Below are 27,926 nucleotides of genomic sequence, written 5' to 3'. Positions count from 1 at the left end.
ACACACACACACACACACACACACACACACACACACACACACACACACAAATTCTTCCCTCCCTCGGTCACAATGACACAGAGACGCATGCACACACTTGCTCCATTAGTCACCCCACTCGTCATCCTTTGACTGTCTCAGCACGTGCCCCTCCGTCTCTCCTTCCTCTCCCTGAGGGAAGCGGAATTCTCCAAACGCTGTCGTGGGCAGATAGCCAATCCTCTTCCTATTCCTTCCACTCTCCTCCCCACCACACCACCACCACCACCACCACCACTACTCTCTCTCTCTCCAACTCTCTCCCTCCTCTCCTGATTCCTTCCACTCTTCCCCCCATACCAAACCACTCTCTCTCTCCCACTCTCACTCTCTTTCTCTCCTCATTTCTTTCACTGGGGTTTGCCGTCCCCCCCCCCCTCCTCCTTCTCTCCACTCTCTCCACTCTTGGTGCAACCGCTCCATTGTGGAGGTTGGCTCTTGTACTCCAAACGGTCCCAGCCATGCAGGCACAATCAAGTCGCTCCTCTTCTATCTTCTTCTCTTCTTCACTCCTTCCCACTTTTTCGCTCTCTTTTTTTGCCGTTTGCTCTTTTTCCACTGCTCTTCATTTTCTTCTTCCCACTGCTGCTGCTGTCTTCTTGATTCCTCCAGTCCGCTGCGCTGTGCTTGAGTGAGTGTCTCTCATTCGTCAGGGTCTTGACTGCAGGGCCGTTGGAACTCCTGCCCGTGCTCATGGATCCACTTGTTTGCCACTGCAGGAAGTAGGAATGCAAATGATCGATTAATTCATTCATCGTTAGTTGATTGCCTTATCGATCGACTTACGATTAATTGATAAGCTGCGTTTTTCCTCTGAAATCTCAATGTTTCTCGAAAATAAAACTACTAAATCTAAAAATTAAAATTAAAAATTGCAATAAAATGCTACATTTGAATTAATTCTATTTAAATTATTTAATCCAAAGGTGATTTATATATTCCCACTATTCACACCCCTCTTCACACACTCTTCGCATGCCCACTTCACCTAGACCTCTTGTCAGTTGAATTGGCGATTACTGTAATTGCGATTAATGTTTTTTAATCTATTAATGCATTGATCGATTAAAGTCGATTAATCGATTAATCGTTCGCATCCCTAGCAGGAAGAGGCCATAGAGAGAGCACTTAAGGGTCATTTGGCACTTTCAACAGCAACACAGTGCAAAAGTGTTTAAGCACATTCCGACCCCACCAACACAGAGTCTAACTGCATGTGGTGGTGGTGATGAGCTGTAAACCATGTGTAGATTAAGTCAGAGCGAACTGCTACGTATGGTGTTAGCTGATGCGCAATGAGAATTTCAGATGTGGCCTATTGATGCCAAGATGTGCTACAGTGACAGTGAAGATGTACACTTTGTCAATTTTATTACTGATACATCATTTAATTCACTTCATAATCTCCTTATAACAGTAAGGCACGGAGTCTGTTGCATTTTTGGACGATCAAATGAATTTAAATGGGATCCAAATGAAGACTAATTAGTTCCGTATCATTAGAAAAACAAAAAAAACAAAAACAAATTGAAATCAGACTATCCACGTTTCTAAATTTTAAAAGAGGAAAGTGCAATGCGATCTTGGCCGAGAACCTGATTTTCCTTTCAAATGGACTGGATCCTTTAATGAGTCCCCACTATACGCAAGACAAACACAGCAATACAGGGTGGTTTTTTATGCTAAGGGTTTTGACTTGTTCCTGTCATCCGATTCCTCTCTGTGTGAGGCTGCATGTTTTCAATCAGACAGGGGTCAAAGACCACCTGACGATCAGTGGGGATTAGAAGGAGTTTTCCACTACTGCCACTGCATGGAGTGAGTGTCCCATCAGTCAGTCAGTCAGTCAGTCAGTCCACACTCAGGCCTGCACACAATTGCAACTCCCAACGTCCCCCCCTCTACTCTCTATGAGGCTGTGGAACGCACTTAAAAAGTCCCCTATGAAAGGCACTGCACACATGCTCTGGGAAGCCAACAGCAGTGGGCAAATGGGTCAGCAGGAGTGGGACAATGGGCCCAGGGAGAGAGAGGGCCCAGTAATAGATCTCCATTATATAGTACTTTGTATGTATCGGGTGGGGGACCCTTTCAAATGACTTTGTCCCAGGGCCTGGTCATATCTGTCAACGGCTCTGCAGACGCTTAGCACGTCATTTGCCGGTGCTGTATATAGAGTTTAAGCAGAGTGGAGACCTCCCAAAGTCATCCCTCACTGACTTGTAATGGCCAACAGATGTGGTGGCGCTAGGTTTTTATGAAAGACGAGGAACCTCCGCCTCTACTCCTTTCACCTCTAAGGTTTCCCCAAAATCACTTAAGGTCTCTGGCTATGAAAGGATATAAATTCTACGATTATTTGGTGATATAATGATGTGCTCGTGAAGGTTGAATGCTTTTCAACATGAATTCATCATACGTTTGTTAGCTACGGGAAAAAATTATATTCTTCTTCTTTAGTATTTTGAAAAAGTCTAAATGTTGGATGGCTTAGCTGTCTAAGAAGGACCTAAGCTGTCTAAAATGGATTGTCTAAAAGGGATTGAAACATTGCCATTTGTTCAATAATAACAGGGCTTTTGAGCTTATACAGTACAGAGAGTGCAGACCACTCTCTCATACTACTAGAATGTCTGGCAACTGGACTTTTGTTTTTGTGGATGAGCGCTCCCTGAATTCCAAATGGCTGCTAAGGACTTAGGACTATAAATGATTAACAATGTATTGCAGGGGGTGCTGTAGCGCAGCGCACTAAGCCCCCAACATTTGGGCTTGCATGCCCACGGGGACCCCGGTTTGAGTCCAGCCAGGGTCGTTTCCCGATCCCACCCTGTCTCTTTGTCCCACTCGCTTCCTGTCACCATCTCAGATGTCCTATCAAATAAAGGCATAAAAGCCCCTAAAAATATATACATTTTTTAAAAACCAATGTATTGCATTATTCTCTCACCCCACTTGTCTCCAACTAGGACAGGGCAGCCAGCGTGCAGTGTGTCCTCGTCGCCTTCGCCATTACGGTGGAGGTTCCACCAGAAGAGGGCAGCATTCTGGAACGCAAACACACACGTACGCACGCACGCACGCACACACACACACACACACACACACACACACACACACACACACACACACACACACACACACACACACACACACACACACACACACACACGCACACACACACACACGCACACACACACACACACACACACACACAACCATCAGGTAAAGGGTGTCCAGTGGTGATGATCGTGCTGATGTACCATATGGGCTACTTGCCCATGACGTGAGGCCTGAGTCGTTTCCCAACCTTACTCCCATCTCTATCCCACTCTTTATATAATCTTCACTGTTCTACAGCCATTAGAGGCATGAAAGCACATAAAAATAGATTTGAAATAAAACACTAGGTAAAGGCCAAACATCGGACCACACAGGAGATCCAACACTTTCTATATAAGACTATGTAAGACCTACAATCTTGTATGAATCCTATGTTCTTAAGATGTGTTTTACAAAGTTAAACAATATGTTGAAACTGATAGTTCATATGGAGGTAGGCGTACACACTGTATATACAGTAGAAGCTACACACTGTTTCTGTGTCTCAGATGGTGCACTTGTGCACTTTGTGCACTATGTTTTTAGTGCATAACAATTAATACGCCATTCACACTAAACCACAAACACTAAAGTGCACAATTGCACCATTTAAGATTCTGCATGTTTTTCTATTGAGTATTTTACTTTTCTGAAGCCCCTATGTGGTCTCCTTGAGAGACAACCATAGCCATGAGACCTCAGTTATCAGCCATGGGGGTCAAGGGGGCCAAACCCCCTGCCTGCCCAAATCCTGTAAAGTGTCAGTGCTAGTTCATTTATCAAAGACAACACAGTGCGCTCAAAAAGAGACAAAAGCTTCTTTGTGCTGAGGTATCCATATACCAGCAGTCTAGCACACATACTCGCATACGGACTCTTGCCCCTAGCTCACTCGCTCGCTCGCTCGCTCTTTCTATCTGTATGTGTTCTATTCTCTCTCTCTCTCTCTCTCTCTCTCTCTCTCTCTCTCTCTCTCTCTCTCTCTCTCTCTCTCTCTCTCTCTCCTATACACTAACATTTTCAGACATAATAAAGATCTTTATTCACTGTCTGCCCCCCCTGCTAAGAGGGGGAGAAAATTCTCTTATCTCAACTCTCACGCAGCAATCTGACGACTGTGGGGAGTGAATGACACAGAGAACAAGTCCTGTCTTGAGGTGATTTGAAGGTGTGAGAGTAGTATGATGCCAAAGGGACAGACTCCAACAAACTCAGATGGAGCCAGGGAGCACAGAGACTGACTAGAGTCAGCACTTTCTGACCACTTTAGAAAAACTCTCTTTCCTCACTTTTTCGAAGATAGACTACATACCTTTGAAATGTCGCCAAACTTTTATAAACTGATAAAATGCTTACTCGAATAGGCTTTCTACAGAGAAAATGCTTACTGTTCAAGATAATGTTTCCCTATTCTCATTCGCCTATATATCTAAAGCTTTCGTATTATTCCTCAGTTGTAGGTAGCCGTGAATAAAGAGCATCTGTCAAAGGAAGAAATGTAAGTAGCCTTGCAAAGACCGGCCGTTACCTGTACAACTGGGACACTGAAGTTGGCGTAGATGAAGGCTGTGGATCCACCTGCGTCCACCGCACTGAGCTGTGGGGGGAAGGAGACGACAACATTCACCGCTGAGCTGGCTCCACAAACCGTGTTGACACCTGGGCTAATGGCAGAACCAGCGCAGCCCAGCACAGCGCAGCCCAGCACAGCGCAGCCCAGCGCAGCCCAGTGCAGCCCAGCGCAGCCCAGGGCAGCCAAGCACAGCGCAGCCCAGCGCAGCCCAGCGCAGCCCAGCGCAGCCCAGCACAGCCCAGCACAGCTCAGCCTAGCACGGCCTAGACCCACAGACTCCTGCATGTGGGAGCTGGCTCCACCAAGCGTGTTGACACCTGGGTTAATGGCAGAACCAGCACGGTCCAGCACTGCCTAGAAGAACCACAGGCTCTGCATGTGGGAGTTGGCAAAGCCAAGCGTGGTCTCCAAAACCAACAGACCTGCAGCTCTTGTTCTCTCCACTGGAATGTTTTAAGGTACGGGGAGTTTCGTTCGGAGACCATTCGATCATTTTCATGCAGGCTCTAGAGATATAGCAAGTTATATTAGGCCTAGCTGAGCTGAACAAGGCTGGCCTTACACACCGCAGAGAAACTGTTCTGTGAAACAAAGGAGGCACACAGGTCTTTTTTTTGTCGTCCCAAAAGGAAAACAGAAAGGTTGTTCACTCACGTATATCATGAAGGTAGCCACTCGATTTCCGCTGTTGAGCTTGTAGAGAGGGCTGGACTCTGACTGGGGAGAGGGGTTGAAGAAGTGATTGAATAGTAAACCACATACTGTCAATGCCATATGAAGAGAATAACAAAATAAAAAAAGAAATTACATTAATTGAACAAGTTTACTATTATCAACACATGTTTGTATACAAAGTATTTTTTATTCGTTTAGCCAAATAGAACAACATTCCTGACAGTAGGCCAGTAAAGGCTGATACGTAGAGTAACATTACTTGTATTGGGACATAATATCAAATAAACGTACTGTGTATTGCTGCACTTAATATCTCCCCAAACTTTTGTTACTTTGTTTTACCCGCTTTGTATAACAGGCTCTGTTTATATAATATATATATATGTGGCTTTTTGCCTTTATTTGATAGGATAGTGACAGTTATGACAGGAAGTGAGTGGGGAGAGAGAGATGGGGAAGTGACGTCAAAGGACCCAGGCCGGGAATCGAACTCGGGTCGGCCGCATAGCATACGAGTGCCCTACCAGTTGAGCCACGGTAGGGCCATGACAGGGTCTATTAAATGTATAATGAAATGTGGCGTTACCGTGGCGTGATCGAAGTGTGGCTCGTAGTGTCCTCCAATGCCGTAGTTCACCACCTGCAGGTACTCTGCGTAAGGGTGCTGCACGTTTAGGCCCGTCACCGCCTGGACACGCTTATCCAGCCTCCCGATGCTGGGGTGGGCTGTCTCTTTCAACCAGGCACTGTAGTCACACAAGCAGAAAACATCATTGCAAGCCATACTAAGAGACGTATACACCACTCTGGCCATACTAATTCATCTTTTTAAAATGTATTTTTAGAGCTTTTTTGCCTTTTGCCTATTTTGGACAGGACAGTGGAGTAGAGACAGAAAATGAGTCGGGTGAAAGAGATGGGGAAGGATAAGCAAATGACCCAGGCCAGAATCGATCCCAGGTCGCTCTTGTAGTAACCCAGTGCCCTACCGTTAAGATGGATGTTGCTGGCCCTGCCGTGGCTTATCACATTTATAGTTTGGTACAAAAATCTATCTAGGGGGACGCTGTGGTGCAGCGCGCTAAGCCCCCCACATTTGGGCTTGCATGCCCATGGGGACACCGGTCCTAGTCCAGACGGGGTCATTTCCCAGACCTACCCCATATCTCTCTCCTGCTCATTTCCTACCTCCTGTCATAATAAAGGCCCAAAAAACACATTTTACGTTAAAAAAAACCCAATGTAACCATTTGACATGGAATGACATCCATCAGTATTAAAATTGGCTTCATCATTGTATTGCAAAGATTCTGAAAGGCGGAACTATGGCTATTTTATCACTTAGTGGTGAAATCAAACTATGGACAAGCAATGGGTCAATACACACATATCACTAAGGTATTGAAATTTTGCAGAAAGATATAAGCCAAACAAATCAGTTGAAGTCATACCTTTTACTAATTCGATAGTCAACTGTAGATTGGTTCACACCAGATGCAACAACAGATCTCCTCAGCTGGACATTCAAAAAGACAAAAAAAGATGTTATAAGTCATTAGTTAAGGCTTTGGCCTTAAAACTTCCTGGTACGCCTGATAACAACTGTATGAATTTAGACTTGCATGCAGACACACCCTTGCCCAATCTTTTCTTAGGACTTTTATTTCACATTTATGCTCAAATATGGGCAAGAACCCGGTAGTATGAGAATGTGTGGATGTGAAAGCTCATGCACCTTCAGGGTAAGGAAAAACTAAAAACTAACAAAAACACCCAAAGAATTTAAGTGATAGCAATCAATAATTGGAGTCGACCCTCAAACAAAAGAAAATCTGCAGAGTGGCTAATGACTGCTGATGTCGAGCCAAGACAAAGCGGAACGGATGATTAGCTTGAGGCCTTGAGAAGAGGAGCGGAGAGGGAGGAGGAGAGGAGAGAAGAGAAGAGAAGAGAAGAGAAGAGAAGAGAAGAGAAGAGAAGAGAAGAGAAGAGAAGAGAAGAGAAGAGAAGAGAAGAGAAGAGAAGAGAGGAGAAGGGGAGGCGATGAAAGGAAAGAAGAGAAGAGAAGAGGAAAGGAAAGGAGGGTAAGGGATAGATGAGAGGAGAGATGAGAAGTTTACCCAGCCTGTTTCTAATCATGGTCAAGCAGTGTCGTCATGCAGCGTGTTGACTTAAGCGGTGAAATAAGTGAGTGGGGCTTTGAATTTGATCAGGCCTGTGGAAAACGTGTTCAAACAGAGCCAAAAACTCTGAAGAGAGATAGTAAAGACAGCACTGCTTTCAATATAGTGCCATCATCACGTTTCAGAGATCCACAACAGTGTGGCACCAATACTTGTGTGTTACTCTGCGCTCAGTGAGTTGGAGAGTTAGTATATGTTTTTCCATGCACCGTGGGATAATTTGGAAGGGCTGGGAGGAACGCCAGCCAAACGCTGGAAGCGGGACAGTATATATCCTGCAAGTAACTCAAATAGTTTTGGAAAAATACCATGTGTCCTTCAGAGTTTCATTACTGGGCTTCCTCCTCCCATAGCACTTACTACATTATTAAACCTCATCCAAGTTTGAATGACTAAAAATGGCATTATAGCTTGCTGCTACCCCAACAGTGAAGAGAAGTCTGTGGGCTTTTTGATCAATTTAATGTGAAGGAGCATTTCACATCGACTTACAGTTTATGCACTGGAGTTCTCATGGAAGAGCACAACTGCAAGTTTTAACACAGCATTCTTCTTTATGTTTTATATAATTATGGGTTAAGCAATTGAGTGGAGTAGGGATTTCACACTTTTGTGAATTTTACGTCTATGTATGTTTTATATAAATAATACTGTAAAAAACACAATTTGGAAAGTAAAGTCATTTTTTGGAAAATTATCTAACACTATGCCAATTATCTAAGCCTAACTACTACAGTAAAGCGGACAAGAGTTGCCCCGGATAGGACTCGAACCCAGACCTCCTGGGGTCCCAAACTGCAACCGCTGCACCAAAGAGTCAGGCTCAGAAGGCCCAGGGTTCGAGTCCTGGTGGGGCATCTCCACTCCCTGTCACTATACTTCCTAACTATAAAGGTCAGGTCATTAGACACAACAAGGTATCCATCACATGTGTACGGGGGATATCCGATACTCACTGCTGGCTGAGCCACCCCCTTGATGCTCTCGGCTTCGCTGTCTGTGGTGAAGTTGTGATACAGGACCACGTAGGGCTGGAAGCTCACCACCTCCCTCCTCACGGGCTGCAGCAGCAGGCCTGGGCTGCCATTGCTGAAGTAATCGCAAAACAGCTCCGGGTCCTCATAGTGCTTTGGCTTCGATATAATCAAACATATGCACTTCATTATAGCAAACCCAGAGAGAGAGAGAGAGAGAGAGAGAGAGAGAGAGAGAGAGAGAGAGAGAGAGAGAGAGAGAGAGAGAGAGAAGCCTAAAACAAAAACGCTAAAGGAAAAGGGGCTAATGCTGTTTTACTTGTTTTGCATTTATTTTCCATTTGCTCTTGAAATGTGCCCCACATTTTTTTCCGTCTTGTTTACCCACTACACCGGGTGGCCAAATTTGATGTCTGTGTTGGCAACTGGTAAGCTGATGATATAGGTCAGAACTAAGGCTTGGGGAAAAGGATACATCTTGGATAGATTTAAGGCGACATGAACTAACAAACACACTCGGAGCTCCTGCAAAACTGCACTGAAACAGCTGGCAGGATGTGTCTTGGTAAACACATTGTGTTTGTGCGATGCGTCACCTTCTCCAACTTTAACAGCATCATCTTGTCCACAGTCTCAGCCAACAGCATGTGGGCGGGCAGGCAGGCAACAGCACACAGTGTTCAAACTCACTGTGATGTCATAACAATCAAAGGCGATAAGTTATGTTCGTTTGGATTAGAGTGTTGGACTCTACAGACCTTGCTGTGGTGCAAGACCAACAGACAGGGATGAACTGGTAATGTGGCATACAGGGCATTTTCCCGGTGGGCCGACGATCTTCAAGGGCTGACGCTTTATTTATTTATTTATGTTCAAAATTTCCTTTAAAGACCGGCCTACTTTAGATGGGGCGGCCCATCGGAGCATCCTTAATATAGTAGACAGAGACCATCATGATTGTAATATGGGTGTGAGGGCGATGGGCTGGTCTATACCAAAAATGCCCAGGCAGGTTTATGGGCCCAGGCCAGCCTTGCCTACAGATAAGCCAAATTGACAGATTTTCCAGCCTTAGAGATGATGCTCTTGGAGGTGTTTCTTTTTACAGAGAAAGAAGGCCGGCCCTAGACCATCAATCTTAAAGGCCACTAAAACCGTCAAACTACTTTGTACAACAGCCGTGCAGAAATAAACCATTAGCCGTTCGAACGAGAAGAGGTAATTCAGTATGGTTGTATATGGCTAAGTTGTCAAATGAAAGCATACCTTCAAAAAATACCTTAATGGTCAAAAATAAATGTTGTCTGTGTATGTCAGTAGACCACCTGAACGCAGTCGTCATAAAGTGTCTGCTATAACATAATTTCAAATCCTGTAATGTCAGTAGAAGAAGCAGACAATAAAGTACATAGGAGTTACCTGAGAGCCTTGTGTTTGGCAGAGCTTCTCATAGGCGTTTCTGGTCCTCAGGTATGTGGTGGAGGGTCTTTTTAGGACGCTGGCGGTGGTGGCCACAGGTGGGTTTTCAACAAGAAGCCTCTCGTACTTCTCAACATTGAGCAGCACTCTTCCATTCAGAGGATCTTTGGATGGTAATGTGGAAGATGACAAGGAGGCAGGTTAAGAAAACAGAGGCAAAATAATGCCGTCATCAGAAAGTAAATGAAGAAAACAAAACAAGCCTCTGGCAGCACTGGCAGTGAAGCTCCCGTATTTACTTTGGCACAGAAGATGAGCTCTCTCTCTATGCAAAAACACAATTCATGGTTTTGATTGATATTCTTAAAAGACTTTTGGAAGAGAGACCAATCCCAGGTGAAAAACCCATATAATTAAAGTGTACTTTTTTTGACCGTACTTAGTACAAAGTGTACTATTTTCGGCGATTTAAAGTGCGCTTCGTTGCACTATTAGTGCGCTGAAGCACTACTAAAGCAGTACTTCAGCACACTTGCAGCACACTGAGGATGCTAAATTGGCACCGCTTTTGGACAACTTTAAGTGCACTACAAGCACACTTTTGAAAGTATGCTCCAAACACGCTTTTCATGCATTCGTATGGCATTAATAGTGTGCTTGAGTACACTTCTATAACATTTTATTGTTACTAGAAGTTCAATAAAAGTATATTAACTTCATGCTTCTTTGGACAACATTGGAACATTTTAAGTATGTAAAAAGTATATCATATTAAGTATTGTAAATATATAACAGGTATGCTTGAAGTGTATTTACAGTACTCTCCCAAGTACATGAAATAATATAAATGAAATATTACAATCCATGTTGGTCCTCAGAGCTTGAACACTACGCACAACCACAGTCACAGTAGTGTTACAGTATGCATGCCTAGCATGCCTGACATTTACAATCATTGCATTGTTACAGAGATTTCAGGTACACATTTCACCTTCTTTCAATCTTGATCCTCCTTCCTGCAATTGATCACTTGGATTAATGAGTAATGGTGACATTGTAATCATTGTTTGAACAATTAATTCCTACTTACCTCCAACCGTGATACTGGGGGAAGTGTGAGCCCATATAAACCAGAACATATACGTGACCATCATAATGACGGTGGGAACATGGTCATTTTTTGTGTACCACTTTAAATTTTAAAAACCCCTGAAATAAACACAGAATATAACAATGAGTAATATTTTCATGCAAACCAAAAATATTCCTTCAGGATGAATGGCTTTCTGTTTGAGAAATTTACCTCCAAGAAATGCATTGCATGATGAGACATGCATGATGGTGCATTATGGGTAAAGGCACTTTGTGTAAGTGTCACGGGGTGACAATTGAGGCCCAAGTGAACCGAAAACTAGATGTCATTCATTCCCAATGTAATGCACCTGGAGCATGATTAGGATAATGGAGCGCAGGTGAGGAGGATGGAGGTGATTGGTGCACGTGGGTTGGGGAGCAGAGTTTTAAACAGCAAGAAACTAGACTGTGAGGAGGAAGCCGCAAGGAGAGATGACTGCGAGAATGCCATCCTGAGGGGAGAGAGAGGTGAGAGTGGAGCGGCAAGATGGGAGACGTCGGACACCGGTAACCGGACAGAGCCAGGCGAAAGGGACGAGAAGTTGGATGAGAAGTGGACGCGATCCTATGGATCAGAAGGCAAACTGGCAGCTCGGAGGAGAGCGCGACTGGCATAGTGCCCAGAAGGAGTCCGCAATCAGAGTGACGGCCAGGTGAACCTGCCTCGATGGAAAGGGGTGAGACGACATGCACCCCATCGTGAAGATGAGTGACTCGTATTCGCCTGGTTACTGTGGCCCCCGTGAGTGCGCCTCTCTCTCTCGCTCTCTCTTTTCCTCTCGCTCGCACCCAAGACTGCTGAAGACCAACCAGCTATTCCGGGCCTACGCAGAAGAACTCCCATCGCTTCTCATCACCGCCAGCTGCTCCCGATTGAACGTGTGTGCCATGCCCCCGTTGCAGTGTAATTCACCTCGCAACCCCCGCACGGATGGACTTGGTGGCTGGACTGTCCAAGCATTCCATTGGAGACTTCTGACTTGGGCGTGGGTGGGTTCCCCCGTGGGTAATGGACAGAGACAACTAGGCCTACCCCTTTGACTTTTAATCCAGTGGTGGTAAATAAATAGAACGAAAACTGGAACTTGTGTCTTGGTTTTTGGTGTTGTGCAGTGAACTCCCAGGGTAGTAGAATCAAAGTGGGCGCGCACACTTTTAAGATATTTGGGTGAAGTACAATCATGGTGCACTTAGAAAAAGTGTACTTGCAATATGTTAAAACGATTTACTTTAAAGCGCACTATAGAAAATCACACTTCAAAGACATTTGGGTGAAGTGTAATCATATTGCACTTTAAAAAAGTACAATTGCAATATGTTATTAAAAAAATACACTTTTAGTAAGTTCACTATTAGAACACTATTAGTATATTCATCTAAATACACTTTAGCCGAACATCTTTTAAGTCCACTTGAAGTATGGTTCGCTAAGTGTACTTTCTTTGAGAGCAACTTAATTACATCTAATTTTAAGTACACTTTAAATAAGCATATTGTAAACATACTTTTTCTTAGCACAAAAAGCATGAGTGCACTTTTAACATGCTAAGTACACTTCAGTCATGCTTTTATTGTACTAAATTGAACCACTTTTTCACCTGGGATTGCATCACTATTCAGACAGTCGGGATGAAGACAAACTCTCCCGTGCGCCTCGGAGGGGAAAAACAGCTACATTTTTTTTCACGTGATATGATATACAGCTGTTTTTTCTCTTTCACGCTACACAGTATATGGGCTGACGCGAAACTGTTATGGCTGGAAAAGTTTACCATGACGTAGCAATTCCTGCGAGAGACTCAGTGCATAAGAAATGTTTCCTGTCTGAAAAAGAAGCAGAGAGAGAGAAAGAAATAAAATGAAAATGGGATTCAGACAACCACAACAAAGACATCTGTTGTCAATACGGTATAATCCAATCTTGTCTGTTTGTGGAGAACACATTAAATCTCATTCCCATGGTGGGATGAACGTGGGATGAAAACTCATAACAATGACCAGTGGGGCTGAATTCTTTCCCTGTCTGTGTTGATATTAACGCAAGCACAAGATATGTGTAATCTGGAAAAACAATATTAAAAATGGACAAGGTTTTTCCACACTTGATGCACCAAGCTCAACCTGGCTATCGCCAGACCCTCGTGTAGTATTTCCGCTCAGCTTTGTGAGATTACTGAAGCAAGGTGGTCGTAAAAAAAATAATATAGGCGGCAAGCAACTCAATTGGTAAGCACTGCAGATTTTTAATAACGGTACCGGAGAGATAAAATGCCAGGAAACATACAGAAGTCTCAACATCACATCTCTGACCAGTCACAGACCCTCTCCCCCTATATACAGCTCTGCTCTGTCCTTTGTTCTGTGTTTCTTCTTGTAGGACCTGAGGAAGGTGCCAGTAACAAAAGGGGACTTGTTTGCCTTCTTCCCGCCATTTTCTAATTTGCCACCTTACCCCCTGATCTTTTGGGAGTCAGGATGTCTGTAGTTTCAATTTTTTATATGATCCATTTGTCACAGGGAATGAGATTTGTCACTTCAGAGCCCATTCATCTGGGGACAGCCAATTAACATCAAACTGTGGTTTTCTCAGAATATATAAAACAGAACAAAAGATAAGTATTTCTCTGCCTGACCTAGTCAGTGTTGGGGTTAAGGAGATTGGTTTTAGATCAGAGGGCTATAGATTTGAATTCTTTCCTTAAACTCTTGAGCAAGGCACCGAGCCCCTTACTGCTCCAGGGACTGTAACCAATAACCTGTAAATAACTGTAAATCGCTTTAGATAAAATCATCAGATAAGTGTAATGTAATGTGTGTTTCCTAAAGTTAAGAAAGCAATAGGTATGCTAAACTAGAATGAAAAGGGTAGCTAGATTATAAGATGACACCGATAGCGGTTTAGGCCAAAACGTGACTGTATAACGGACATGGTTAAATATAAATAATGAGATTATGCTCTGGTGTGCTCTTTTTCTGCTTCAGTTAACACTACGGTATACTAATGCAACAATATCACTCAGGCCTGGTGGTTCACCTTGAAGTGGGAGAAGGCGAGATGGTCGAGGGCATCCTCCAGACTCCCCTCATTCTCCGGCATCCAAGCCAGCGTGGAGTCTCTGAACAGCCTGACTGACTCCTCCAGCCACTGTACAGAGTGATAGTAGTCCTCATCATCATAGGCAACCTATTGAAATGAGAGACAGTCAGACAGGCAGACAGGCAGTCAGACAGACAGACAGACAGACAGACAGACAGACAGACAGACAGACAGACAGACAGACAGACAGACAGACAGACAGACAGACAGACAGACAGACAGACAGACAAGGTGAACTGTGTGAAGCTACTGGTATGCAAAAAGGTGAAGTACAGTAAGTAGCAGTACTCTTCAACATAATAGGCAACCCATGCAAAAGACAGGCAGACAGGGTGAAGTGATTAATCACTTTGCACAGAGTCTAATGTTATACCCTTACTGTCAAGAAAATAGTACTGACCAAGTCTTAATCTGTTATTTAAGGCTCTCCGTAAAGTCATAGCCATGTTGGTATGATGTATGATGTATGATGTTCAGTGTTTTCATTAATGGCTGAACGGCCCCGCTGGCAGGCCTATCTGCACAAAGAGGGTTAGCTTCCTGTTTAAAAGGCAGATAGACAGGGTGGACTGAAGTAACCTCTAACTAAAGATGGGCCTGTTCACTCTTCGCTGCAAACACTCAATTACATCATAAAACCATTGTTATGACATTACAGAGAGAAGACTTGGCCATTACAATTTTGGCGACAGGGCCCTAACGTGGCCTAACGCTAGGGCACTGGGCCACTACACCGGTGACTCCTGATCCTTCCCAGACTCTCTCTCCACTAATTTCCTGTCCCTCTTTCACTGTCCAATCTCAGTAAAGGTTAAAATGCCCCAAAATATATCTAAACATTTTTTTTAGGAAAGTTTATGAGTAACAAAGGCAACCTATTCAAAAACAGCCAGACAGGGTGAGCTGATTAAAGCTATGCATATAAGAAAACCAAGTATTTGTAGCAGTGGTGTTCAACATCATAGACAACCTATTCAAAAGACAGACAGATAAGGGTGAACTGTTGGGCCAGGCATAAAGAAAGGAGTGGTGTGTGTCTCAAAAATCTTACTAGACAGCTATAAAATTAAACATTGCTCCCGTCAGCCTTGGCAAAGACAGACATATGGTTTGGATTGATGAGACAAGCCATACAAAGTAGGCAGTTTTATTTCAGCGATGTATTCCATGGCAACAAACGACCATAACATCAGGGACTTTTTATTGGAGAATGACTTTGATAACAGTTTGTGAGTCAGAGGCCTAAGGAAAATATGGCACACTATGTAAGTTATTTGAGGTCGAGTTGGAGACTTGAATAGCAATCTCAGAGAAGCAATTCATGCACTGTGCATAGTCAGCCAAATAAAGTTGGATGTATATGAACGTGGATGTATAATAGCGGCTATCTTAGCTTGCATGGCAGAAATGTACGATTTCTCCAGTGGTTTTAACTGTAATAGTCTTGGGACCCACAATTTTCCATAGTCCTTGTGTTGAGATCCAATATTTATACATTAAAAATATATCCATGCATTTGATAGTATGCATCAGTATCAATGTATCCTGACATACAAAATGTCTCATCTAGTCTAGAGGAGAATTAACCATGTTTCACTCTGTCTTTGACATCAGTCATTTATTCAATACCACATCTTTCAATTTTTACATTTTTAAATTTCTCTCTGTTTCAATTCGTGACTGGCAATAAAAGTGGCAATTTATTTTTACACCACAGCGCCGTGACCCAACCAGGACCTCTCCACTACCCACTTTTGGGTCCCAACCCATCGGTTGAGAAACGCTGCATTAAACTTCTGCAGGCAGTTTAAGCACTGTACATCTTACGACTACTTGCTTAGCAGAATGCCACATACGTCTTCCGTGATTCCATGAAACAAAACGCTTGACAATCCTTAAAAACATACACATTATCAAAACAATATCTCAAGCCAATAAGGCCTCTCTGAACAACAATATGTCTGCTGCACAGATTCAAAAACCAGTTCAACACACACTGCACCCAGTCATCATAAAGTATGTGTATGTGCGCTGGGGGCCTGTCTGTCAGTGGGGCGACTTGACATACTCCAGCTATCCACATCTCTGTCCTTGTGAAGATTATGACTTGGTGATGACTTGATCCACACTGCTACGCAGTGGCGTGATGATACATGCTGAAACCCCCTCATGAGACAACACTCTTCACTCTTCACTTCAACACTCTTATCAGCTGAAGATCATAGCTCAGGCAGAGGGGGAAGGAATCTTGGGGTGGATGGGTAAGTGTGGGGGGGGGGGGGGGGGTCCTGAATGCAGCTACTTAGCACAGAGCGCTCTCTCTCTCTCTCTCTCTCTCTCTCTCTCTCTCTCTCTCTCTCTCTCTCTCTCTCTCTCTCTCTCTCTCTCTCTCTCTCTCTCTCTCTCTCTCTCTCTCTCTCTCTCTCTCTCTCTCTCTCTTTCCAAGACCCCCATGTGTGGTAAGTGACAGTGCCAGCCAGACAGAACACAGCCACCCAGCAAGCCAACAAGCTAGCCAGCCAGCCAGACGGACAGCCAGACGCTGAGTGTAGTGTGGTGTGTTTTGGGTTTTGGAGAAGGAAGGAGAGCATGCATGAGCACGAATGAGCTCCTGAATCCCTCAACACCATCTGAATGGAAACTCATCAATTCCACTCTTCCCTCACTTACCACCCACTTACTAACTAACTCTCTCTCTCTCTCTCTCTCTCTCTCTCTCTCTCTCTCTGTCTCTCTCTCTCTCTCTGTCTCTCTCTCTCTCTCTCTCTCTCTCTCTCTCTCTCTCTCTCTCTCTCTCTCTCTGTCTCTCTCTCTCTCTCTCTCTCTCTCTCTCTCCTCTACCCATCCCCCCCTACATTCTATGGAAAGCGTGAGAGTGGGCGTGTGCCACTAAATGCTTCCACAGCCTCCACTTTCTCCTCAGCAGGACAAAAGCAAAGCATCTGTCTGTTCGGAATCGGATCTGCAAATGAGAAAGCCATTGCTCATCCTCCGTTCTCTCACTGTGCAGCGTCTGTGCTGTGCTGTGCGGTTCCGGGGCTCCCTCCTGCTTAGAGAGAGAGAGAGCTTAGGAAGAGCCCTGGTGTTGGGTTTCTCTTTTCTTCTCTCTTCTTCTGTCTCAGCTGCTTCTGTGCTCAATGGGGAATCCATTTAAGGAGTGGAAACATAGTTGGAGACTTAGTTTACAAAGGAATTTGAGAATTTCTCTAAATTGGAGATTTATGCTGGAGATTTCAAAGTTTTAATATACTGTAGGCCTATTTATCTTATCTTAGGACGAAGAATGCAGAGACAGGCCCTGCCGTGGCCAACCGGTAAGGTACTCGTCTGCCATGCGGCGACCCCTCCCCATCTCTCTCCCCATTTGCTTCCTGTCCACCTCACACACTGTCCTATCATCAATAAAGTCATAAAAGACCACAAAATATCTTTTTTAAAGGAATGCAGGGACATGCTCATATCAAGGGGTTTGGGATGGGGAAGGCTGACCTGTCCTAATAGATAAGTGATGGTGATACATCTTAGTCAACTATTGGCAAATTTCTTGGAAAACTATCCCTCTCGATTATAAAAACAAACAAGCAGCCCATTCATTCACTCACTCTTAAGCCATGTTGACTTTAAAAATGCTGGGCAGCAGCAGAGGCCGGCCTTACTTACTTTTCCCACAAGGAAGCAGTCGTCTCCAGAGAGCCGTACGGACACGGGCGGCCGGTAGATGTCCACGGCGTTGCCGTGGTTGGTCAGCCTCTGGAAGTGTCCGCGGACCAGGCCCTCCAACCGCAGCGCGTAAACATCCTGGAGTCTCATCAGGCCCTGGGCTGCTCCTTGAACATCTTCGTGCTTGGGCAGGCTCCCCTCCACACTGCCGTAGCCAGACCTAAGGGCTATATAAAGGCCCCATAACAAGACAGGATGGGGGATAAACAGCTGCTGCCTCATTGCCATGTAATGAGAGGGTCGTAAGTTTTAACTGCAGGCATGGAGAAGCTTGCGTTGAGTGAATGGTATGGGGTAAAGGTGTTGGTGTGAGCTGTGTTTGTAGGTTTTAACACCAGGCATGGAGGAGATTGTTTTCAGTGTGTGCGTGATGATGGGTATGGGGTTAAGGTGTTGGTGTGAGCTGTGTTTGTAAGTTTGAACTGTAGGCATGGAGGAGGTAATATTCAGTGTGAAGGGTGTGTTGGGGAAAGGAATTAAGCCCTTAGTGTATACTACACGGGAGTACCGGTGCCAACCAGCGTGGGCATCTTAAGTGTTTGTTGTTGAGAAGGTTGTGTTGGACCACCTTGGATGTTCTCCTCGGCTTCTTTGCTGTAGACCACGTTGGGCCACTCCGACTGCAGGCGTTTGATGAGGGTGAAGGCCACCAATGGGTTCGCTGCAGCCGTGCCGGACAGTCTGGTGTAGACGGTGCTGTGCAGCTGAGAAACCTTTGCGTAAAACCTGTTGGGAATACGACCACAGATTATACCGTAGGTCAGTGCAAAGCCTATGTGATGCAGCTCTTAATTAACTAGGTGGCATGAGATACGTCATTCTCTGTCGTCAGTGTTTCTTTGATGTTTAATGTCATGGCCAGATGTGGCGGCATGGCTATTAAAACAAAAGGAAACTTGCGTGACCTAACAATCCAGGCACACTTTTTTGGCACCGTGTGCCCTCTCCGGAAGAGGGGGCAAAGTTCCTCTGGGAAGTCGGAGCTGATGCAACCGCACTGATATGAGACCACAATCCAAACCCTGAGCACGTGAAGCATGCCACTGGAATGAATGATATCACGCATCTTGTGCCAATGCGGATTGCCCATCACTCCGTATATGGAGACGGATGTTCCGATTTCAAGACGTAATTTCAAGATGCATTTTCAGACGTTGCAATGGACGACACAATTTAAACTTGTTTAAAAGATAACTGTAGCCTGCACTCAATGGACATTCAAGTTACAACATAGCCTAATTACTTCGTTTTAAGTAGGCTAAGTGACAACACAGTGTATCCGCACATTACATTGCAAAATCAAAACACTTTGCTGTCTAATTGCTCTTACCTTTGGATGTCTCGCAGTCTCTCTGTCTCTTGGTCTATGTACGATTTTAGAATATGAATGAGTTTCCTTTCCGTATCAATGGCTTGCCTCACATTCATCATTGACGTGAAGATTTCTCCATTTGTGGGAATGGCAAGGCTGGTTACGAACCAACTTGTCAATAATTTGAAATATATTGACATTGCGCGATCGTATATCGGTGACGCAAGATTCTCATACAGGTTTGACTTTTGTCATATAAATATTCACAATGTTTAAATAAAAATTGAGGACGACAGAGTTAATAAATCCCGTTTGCTGTCAACTCTTTCGCCGGTCTAAGTAGAGTTCTATGAAAGTTGCGCCGCCTGGTCCATGCAGAGTTCTCCGGCAGCGCACACCCCTATATCTCCACCGAGATGTGCAGGAATGACATGCCCGGGCTTCCCACTTTAACATGCTACGCACGCAGTGTGCCCTCCATATATTTTGTGACTCGTTGGCTAAATCGTACAATTATCATCAACCATCATCTTCATCACCATCATAAACATCATCGTCATCTGCGCGATCGCATTTTTTTTAATGGCTATTCATCATCATCAGGGAAGCCAACAGGGGGGGACAAAGGGGTCAGTTGTCCCGGGCCCAGGGAGAAGCGGGGCCTAGGATCGTGTTGTCATTACATTGTATGTATTTCAGAGGACTTTGTCCTGGCCCAGTCAAAGCTGTCAGCGGCCCTGATCATTATCATCATCATCATCATCATCATCATCATCACCATCATCATCATCATCATCATCATCATCATCATCATCATCACCGTCATCTACGTGACTAGGCCGCCTACAGGTTTTAATTAGTTGCTAATTAATAGTCACTTATTATTATTTTATTATATATTATTATTTTATAGGGCCTAATTGGGTGGGCGTAAGATCACATTTTTCACAAATACCCATGTTGTGTAGAGTGACTGTGAGCCTAACCCAAAACCATGATGATGATGAGGATGAGGATGACAATGATGATTATGATGTTGATGATGATGATGATGATGATTGAAAATAATACAATTGTCTACACCGGCAATAAAATGGGAGATGGCCTACCACGCTGTACACTTCAGTGTGGGTTATACTCAAATATGCAATTTGCCGCATCGCTGCCAGAGGGCGGTTTTGCGCCACAAACCGCAGTTACGTGCAGAAAGAAATGTGGAAGAACTACCGGTAATCTACTCGAACCCACAAATTATAAACAAATAGTGGCATTAACAGAAAAATGTGCAAACTAAATGTTTTACATGTGTAGATTATATTTCCCCCACAACATTCTCATATCGTTTCTTTCTACTCAACTAAAACCATGAAGATTCTCACTCACAGAGTGAGATTTAACTGTGGCATGGAAAGAATTTCTAACCAGACTTAGAGCATCACACTCAATTTTGAACATTTCAAAGGGTAGCCTTAATTACGGTTGGCCTTGCTTCTGATGTATCCCCGACTGTAGACTACTAGTGTGGTCCTGCCTGGCAGACAACAAGACAGTCTGGGTTTGGAAAACACATACTGCAAGGCCAGCTACAAAGGTCAATGGAGTCATTTAGTGCTTTGAAGAATTCATTTCAAAGTCAACCAAAGTGGAACTGGGCATGCGTTACACACTTTTCATCCCTAGATGGCAGCTTTTCCTAAATTAAGTTTACTATCCCCTTTTCGGTAAAGAGCACAATGTTGAAATACAGTATACAGTAGCAGGGTGAGTTATGGGTGACATCATGTGGCCAAGATGCAGAGAGGACAAATGACAACAAATAAACTCTGACTTTGTCATCAAAAATCATCCCATAGACCGACAGACAATTGTGCCCTTTATTGTGCAATGACAATTTTTCTCAGTTGATTTCCCCTTCAAATGCATTTCTAACAGTTTTACAAACAAATGTAGTCATATGTATTTGTTTTGTATTACAGTATTTCTCAATTGGTTTTGTACATTTCTCGAATCTCCCTCGCAATTTGCAAAACATAATATTCATTCTCAAAACAGCTTTAACAAATGGCAAAACACCATGGATAACCTGCAAAACCGAGTCTCTTGCTCAAAACCCTTATTTGTCTTTCAAAATCAAGTTTTTTGTGTCAATGAACGTATCAGCGCCAGCAGAATGGTTAGTCATTGTGTCATAGTGTATGGACAAGCTAGTCAAATCAATTTCTCATGTTGTCAATTGAATAGTACACTCTTGAGGATCTTTTCTGAAGTGAAATGTTGTTTAGATTGGATGGTAAATGTTGTAAATTCGGCTTTATATTACATTGATCAGATAAGATTGAGATAGTTCCATGCATTCAGTGACAAAGCTTTTTGAGTGATATGACAAAAGCAATTGATAATGTACGAAATCACTGAGAATTGTACACAGCCATGGCATGGTGGACGAGAGCATTTGCTTTATGCCGAAAACAATGAGAAACTGATTTGACCATGTGCACAGGTAACACCAGGAAGTCACAATTGAACAAAGACTTTTGAGAATCATTATTCTGTTGTGAGAAATGTACAAAACCAATTGAGAAAAACTGTAATTACACAGATGTTGCTTGTATTACAGCAGGGATGTGAAACTCAAATTGAAAAACAACATCTGGACCGAAGTAGCGGGCCGAAATCAATATTAATTTGAAAAAATTGACTAAAATTACGCTTGTATGCACTTAATTCTCATAGTTACATTTCGCACACTCTTTCCCATCATTTATGGTTGTTCAAAATGTTCTGCACATATTGTGTTGCATATGGGTGTGAGCTCTTTCATTGGCCCTGGCCCTGTCATATTCCTGTGGAACACCAAATTTCATGTTCAAGTCTTGTTGCGCTACACATTAATGGTGTATGTGGGCCAACTGTAGTACATATTTGAAAGGATCTTGTGAGCCGAATAAAATTACTCTGTGGGCCAGATTTGGCCCTCGGACCCGAGTTTGACCTCCCTGCATTACAGACACTTTTATCATAAGCAACTTGCAAACATATGACGAGTGACACATTTCAGACTAGACTGCATTTCCGCAGAGACAATGCTATTAGTATCTATATCGTGTCTCTATCTCGAACGCTGCGCCGAAAATACTGCGGCGTGCAGTCTATGGCGATTTCCATAGGACTTCCGTAGAATAATAATAATAAACGGAGAGAGAACAATTAGTATGCTTGCTAGGAGCAAGCAGAGGCCTATGGCTTGCTCACAAGCATACTAAACTAGGAGCAAGCATACTAAATAACATAATCCTTTGGACAAATGATCTTTTATTGTATATACAGTAAAAAGTAGACTACATGAAGAGCTCCATCTTTTTTTTCATGGCATAAGGCATATCTGAAATCACTTTACCATGGGTGTGTACGAAGGTTTGGAGCACTGTTTTCCTGCAGTTTTACTGAAGAAGACTACTTATTGTTGCAGCCTTATAATGTGCGCATTTCTGCCAGGGGAACACAATAACAGTCATTGAAAAGTGGTAGTACTACAATAGTATGGTATTTAACAGAGCCTGTAGAAATACATTACTACTTGGGTCACTGCCATTCTGTTAACAGCAAACTCATATCTCATATCATGAACCATGTCTTAACGGTTTTAAATACATACATTTTCAGAGAATATATATCCATCCTATAAGATTTTTTATATAATACATATTTAATGTTTAGCCAATGTGGCTACCTGTATCTTAAAGGGGTATGCCACTATTTTGGGGCTCAATACAGTTAAAATCGTTGGCTGGGGTTTATAAAGGTGGTAAAGTGTCTTATTTTTCATGTTAAGCGTTGTCTTGCTTTAAGACAAGTTAAAAGAGGGAATATGTCGCTAAGCTAGTGAAAGTCAATGGATCCGTGTAGCATAGTAGCATGTATCCCCTTTAATCATATTCACATCATCGCAGTCGCAGTACCAATAAACACACAATAGTTTATTAATGAGATATTGTTAGCACCAGTCCACCATTACACCACTCAGGGCAGTAAATGTGACCTCCCCATAGTCTTGCCCTTTAGTTTGGGCCTCACCTTGGCTGACCCCAGGCCCCGGCCTCCAACACCACCTCCACCACCTCCACCACCACCACCGACACCACCAGACCCAGTGACAGCGCCGCAGCAGAGTGGCGAGCGCCGCATGTGCTTGCGCAGGCTCTCGTCGCGCAGGCCGTAGATCACTGGGCTGAGCACGCGCGGCACCACGACGAAGGAGACGTAGTTGAGGAAGGACATGTGCTCGCGCGACCAGCCCACGTGCAGCACGATCAGGTGCTCGGTGAAGGGGATGGTGAAGGCGCAGCTGCTGAGCAGGAGCTGGAGGCCGTGCAGCAGCACCGTGTGCAGGGCCTTGGTCACCGAGCCCCGCTCCTGACGCATGATGGAGCGCGTCCCCAGCAGGATGCGCACGTAGGTGAAGAGAATCACCACCGCCACCGCCACGAAGAACAGCCCGTTCAGGACAACCTTGGAGATTCAAGACATAGAGAGTTTACATGTATTGTAAGTAAATGAATCACCGCACACAGGTATTCTTTGCTGGTAGTTTATTTGGTGAACATGTATTGTGTTGTGTGGTATCGTATTGCATTGTAGGCCAATGTGCACGTCTTTGATGCTATATTTTTTACATGTATGACTGTATACCCTGTCTTTTCCTAAATGAGTTTTGGCCAGGGATGCAAAAAGAACTTCAGTGTAAATTGGTGATAAAGTATTAGTATACGTATTAGTGTCGTGTAGCCATTTTAACAGTAGCCTATAGACAAAGAAGCTCCCGCACACTGTTCACATTTGCTTGTGATGTTTTGGTCTGTGACCTTTCTCAAGCAATTCAGTGTTGAATGTACAAAGTATTTTGGTGTTGTAATAATAGTAATAAACCCTCATTATTTTGGTTTAGAATTGCCACTGTGCGTTACCACCTTCAATACCTACCTTGAAGAACAGACAATTCATTTTTACTGAACATAAATGAAAAGCTAAGTGTAAAATAAAAATACAGTACCTGAAATAGAATATTGACCTGCTTTGTAATTTTATGTGCCCCCCCCCCCAAAAAAAAAACACTGGCCCAATTTTGGTCCTCCTGATTATTTAGATCTAGAATCGCCACTGTGGGTCACCATCAACCTACCTTGAAGAATGTGAGGGTAGGCACCCTGTGCAGCTCGGCGCTCTTGCACTGTACGGGTGTGGTGAGCAGGTCCACTGGTCCGTCGCCGACGCTGGGCGGTTTCATCAGGCTCACGACGAAGTCGGCAGCGGGCTGCACGCAGCTCAGCAGCCAGATGGCGAGGACGAGGAGCCAGATGCGGTCGGGGCGCCAGGCGGCGGGGCGCTGGAGCGGGTAGAAGATAGCCACGTAGCGCTCCAGCGACATCACGGCCAGGATGAGAGGCGTGTTGAGGAAGGTGGCCGTGGAGAAGAAGAGCAGCGGCGCGCAGAACACCAGCGCAAAGTTCACCTGTGTTGAGGATGATAATAACCATTATTAAAACACAGACAGGCTAGATAGTATAGCTGCAGCCTAGAGGCCCCTACCTGCCAGGGGGCCCCTGATTGGGCTAAGTTGCAGGTGGGGGATCAATAAGTGCAGAAATGTGACAAGATGTGGAATTGAAAAATTTGTCCGCTGTTGAGTTTGAGTTTTCAATCTTGGTAATACTATTCTTTCCTGGCTCGGAATTATGACTTGGTGTTTACCTGATTTTATTGTGAAATTTGTTTTCTGCGGGGGACCACAGCAATCTATAACCTAGGGCCCACATATTATCTTGTCATCTGGGCTGCTGACACTTTTCCCTAGACCCTAAGCCAGGGGTCCCCAAACTTTTTTTCTCTGGGGGCCACATTATCGTTCCTGACTGTGATCAGGGGCCGGGATCAATGTGTGCTATATGCTAGGCTACTGCCTGTTATAGCCATAATTTCTAGCACAAAATAGTTCATCATTACAAGCGATGTAAAAATAGCAAGGAAAGGTTAGAAAAATATGGTGATTGACAGTTTATGAGTGATACAATAGATAAAATATTTTATCATTATATTTTTTTCTGTGAGGATTGCTTCTTTAGGCCAGTGTAACTGAAATGGTGAGGTGCAGAGAGGTGGAGGGCCGGTCAAAGGGGCATGGCGGGCCGCATCTGGCCCCCAGGCCTTAGTTTGGGGACCCCTGCCCTAAGCAAACCCATTCGAATGAGACCCCGCTTCAATAGATACGATGTAATGAGGATCCAATGGTGTGCCGCCTTTCTTCCCCTTCTATTGGCGGCCCTGATGGTCATTTTACACGTGTATTTCACTGTTTCTTAATTATGTACAGTTTAACTAAGTATGAAACGGCATGTAACATTGTGTACTTGCAATGCACGATAGGGTTAGGGATGGGTATGTATGAGTACAGCATACATATTACATGTTAATGTTAATAAACCATAAAATAGTCATCATCAGTATCACCACAGTCGTCATAATATTTGCATTTGCAGTGCAATTCATTCAAAATGCAGCTCAAAATGCTTCAACAAATGGGCAGGAACCAGCAGGAAAGCATGAGTGTGGGATTTGGAAAAAATAAATAAATGCATTAACATTACAATATGTTGCAAAAGGTGACCATCATCATGAAGATGTGACATAATAATGAAATAATGCGTTCACATTATCATGTCATATGTTTATGTACTCTATCATCATTATTCAGATTTCTTCACCTGCATCATGATGGGTAGGCTACAGCATAATGATACAAATAATTAATCAACATTGTGATGCACAATTATTCAGGGTCCCTCACCTGTGTATATAAAATAATAGCAACACCATGCATTCATATTACAAATGATGTAAGACATGTATACAAATTATTCAGGCACCTTTACCGGCTGCACCTGACAAATTAAATTATAATAAACCTTCACATGCATAAGGGTTTTATCATTATTCAGAGTCCTTCCCTTAACATCACAGCATAATGGTAAAAATGCAATCACAGTAGCCTCTTACTGCAGATGGGGTCGCCGGCGGGCCTATTCACTATTTGCTGAAAATACTCAACTACATCATAACAACATTGCTATGACAGTGTCGATAGCCTTAAGTAACAGATTAAGACATGGACATTACCATTTTGGTGACAGTAAGGTTATAACATAGGTGCTGCACTAAGGGGTTAAAATCATATGTACAACACCGGCAGCCTTATTTTATCAGGTTTCTTCACCTGTAATTACAATATAACAACATGCATTCACAACAGTGTGATTTGGCACGAGGTGATTATCAAAAATGTAGAATCCTTCACCTGCAAATACAAATGATAATAAAATAATGCATGCATAGCATAATGTTATGCACAATGTTATTCATTATTCAGATTTATTCACCTGAAACATGATGAGTGAAAAATCGTAGCTAAAATAATCCGTTCACATTGCAATGTTATGCACGGAGTGCTCATACACCTGTACCACCTGTGTGAGATTATGCATTCACATCAGACTTACATGCACAGCACCATTATCATTACTCTTTGTTCGGTCACCTCCACCATGATAAATACAGTTAAAAAAAAAAATGCATTCACAATATAATCATTATGTAGAGCACCAGTTATGAACGATCCATGCTCCTACACCTGCACCATGGCAAATAGAAACAAAAAATAATAGATATTCACATTGTACTGTTATACCCAAGGTTATCATAATTATTCAAATTCATTCACCTGTGCCACCTATATGTCACCTGTGGGTGAATCCAGTGTGATAGTAAAGTAATGCATTCACATTTACATTCACGTTAATTTGTTATCATCAACAGGGCCGCTGACAGCTTTGGCTGGGACCGGGTCGGGACAAAGTCACCTGAAAGGGCCCCCCTCACTCAATACATGCAATGTCTCCCACCGCCCGGGGCAACTGACCCCTTTGTCCCCACCTGTCGGCTTCCCTGATGAATGTTATGAAATATTCCCTTTCCTATACTCACCTGTGCCATGACGAGCAGGAAGAGGAGCACGGAGGTGAGCAGCTGCAGCGTGTCATTGGCCAGCATGTAGGTGAACAGGACGTAGCGCGTGCTCTCCAGGAAGTGGCGGTGCGAGGCGAAGGTGTGCAGCATCAGCACGATGAAGTAGAGGAAGACGCCGAAGACGGGCAGCACCACGCACACCTTCACGATGACCGCCACCTTCTGGTCGGACGCGGTGATGACGCCGCCGATGCCGCTGCTGTTGTTGTTGCTGCTGCTGTTGAAGCTGATATCGGTCAGGTTTTGCATCATGTATGCAAGCACAGCCAGCTGCTGTTGGTGGAGGGCTGCAAAAGGGTTAACAATACATTGTATTAATACAATACAATACAATACAATATAGAATCATATCATACCACATCATATCATATATCATCTTGCATCATGATCATGGGCACACCCAAATGCTACTTATGGAGGATATACTATAATGTAATGTAATGTAATGTAATGTAATGTAATGTAATGTAATGTAATATAATATAATATATCATATCATATCATACACATAATGAATATACCAACTTCATGTACTGTAGCCTACGCAGGTAAAGGCACACACAAAGCAGTTATACACACTTTCCAATATCCAACATCACCATGATAAGTAGGCCTACTATAA

At 43.7% G+C, this 27,926-nt stretch overlaps 2 protein-coding genes across 3 annotated transcripts; both read right to left on the bottom strand.

Annotated features, from left to right (window-relative positions):
• Nucleotides 1-15: 15 nt before the first annotated feature.
• Nucleotides 16-19,698, bottom strand: p4ha3 (prolyl 4-hydroxylase, alpha polypeptide III). Of its 2 annotated transcripts, XM_063204495.1 has the most exons (13): nucleotides 19,247-19,698; nucleotides 18,485-18,642; nucleotides 17,857-18,083; nucleotides 14,134-14,283; nucleotides 12,872-12,923; nucleotides 9,966-10,129; nucleotides 8,529-8,705; nucleotides 6,841-6,905; nucleotides 5,976-6,135; nucleotides 5,369-5,431; nucleotides 4,670-4,738; nucleotides 2,990-3,086; nucleotides 16-752 (listed from the first exon to the last, which is right to left on the bottom strand). In XM_063204495.1, the coding sequence occupies exons 1-13, from the start codon at nucleotides 19,426-19,428 to the stop codon at nucleotides 682-684; spliced, it is 1,635 nt and encodes a 544-aa protein (XP_063060565.1). In that variant the 5' UTR covers nucleotides 19,429-19,698; the 3' UTR covers nucleotides 16-681. The 2 variants fall into 2 exon arrangements, 1 of the variants encoding a protein (XP_063060565.1); XR_010035709.1 differs by lacking the exon at nucleotides 16-752 and having other exon boundaries at nucleotides 3,057-3,086; nucleotides 5,369-5,427.
• A 3,550-nt stretch (nucleotides 19,699-23,248) lies between these two features.
• or95a1 (odorant receptor, family 95, subfamily A, member 1) lies at nucleotides 23,249-27,553 on the bottom strand. Its single transcript, XM_063204655.1, has 3 exons — nucleotides 27,263-27,553; nucleotides 24,408-24,737; nucleotides 23,249-23,737 (listed from the first exon to the last, which is right to left on the bottom strand). The coding sequence occupies exons 1-3, from the start codon at nucleotides 27,551-27,553 to the stop codon at nucleotides 23,249-23,251; spliced, it is 1,110 nt and encodes a 369-aa protein (XP_063060725.1).
• Between the last annotated feature and the right edge of the window lie 373 nt (nucleotides 27,554-27,926).

Source organism: Engraulis encrasicolus, chromosome 8, assembly GCF_034702125.1.
Source record: "Engraulis encrasicolus isolate BLACKSEA-1 chromosome 8, IST_EnEncr_1.0, whole genome shotgun sequence".
NCBI classification, from domain to species: Eukaryota; Metazoa; Chordata; class Actinopteri; order Clupeiformes; family Engraulidae; genus Engraulis; species Engraulis encrasicolus.
Note: the sequence above shows the minus strand (reverse complement) of the source record. Positions and strands in the feature narration are given on the sequence as shown.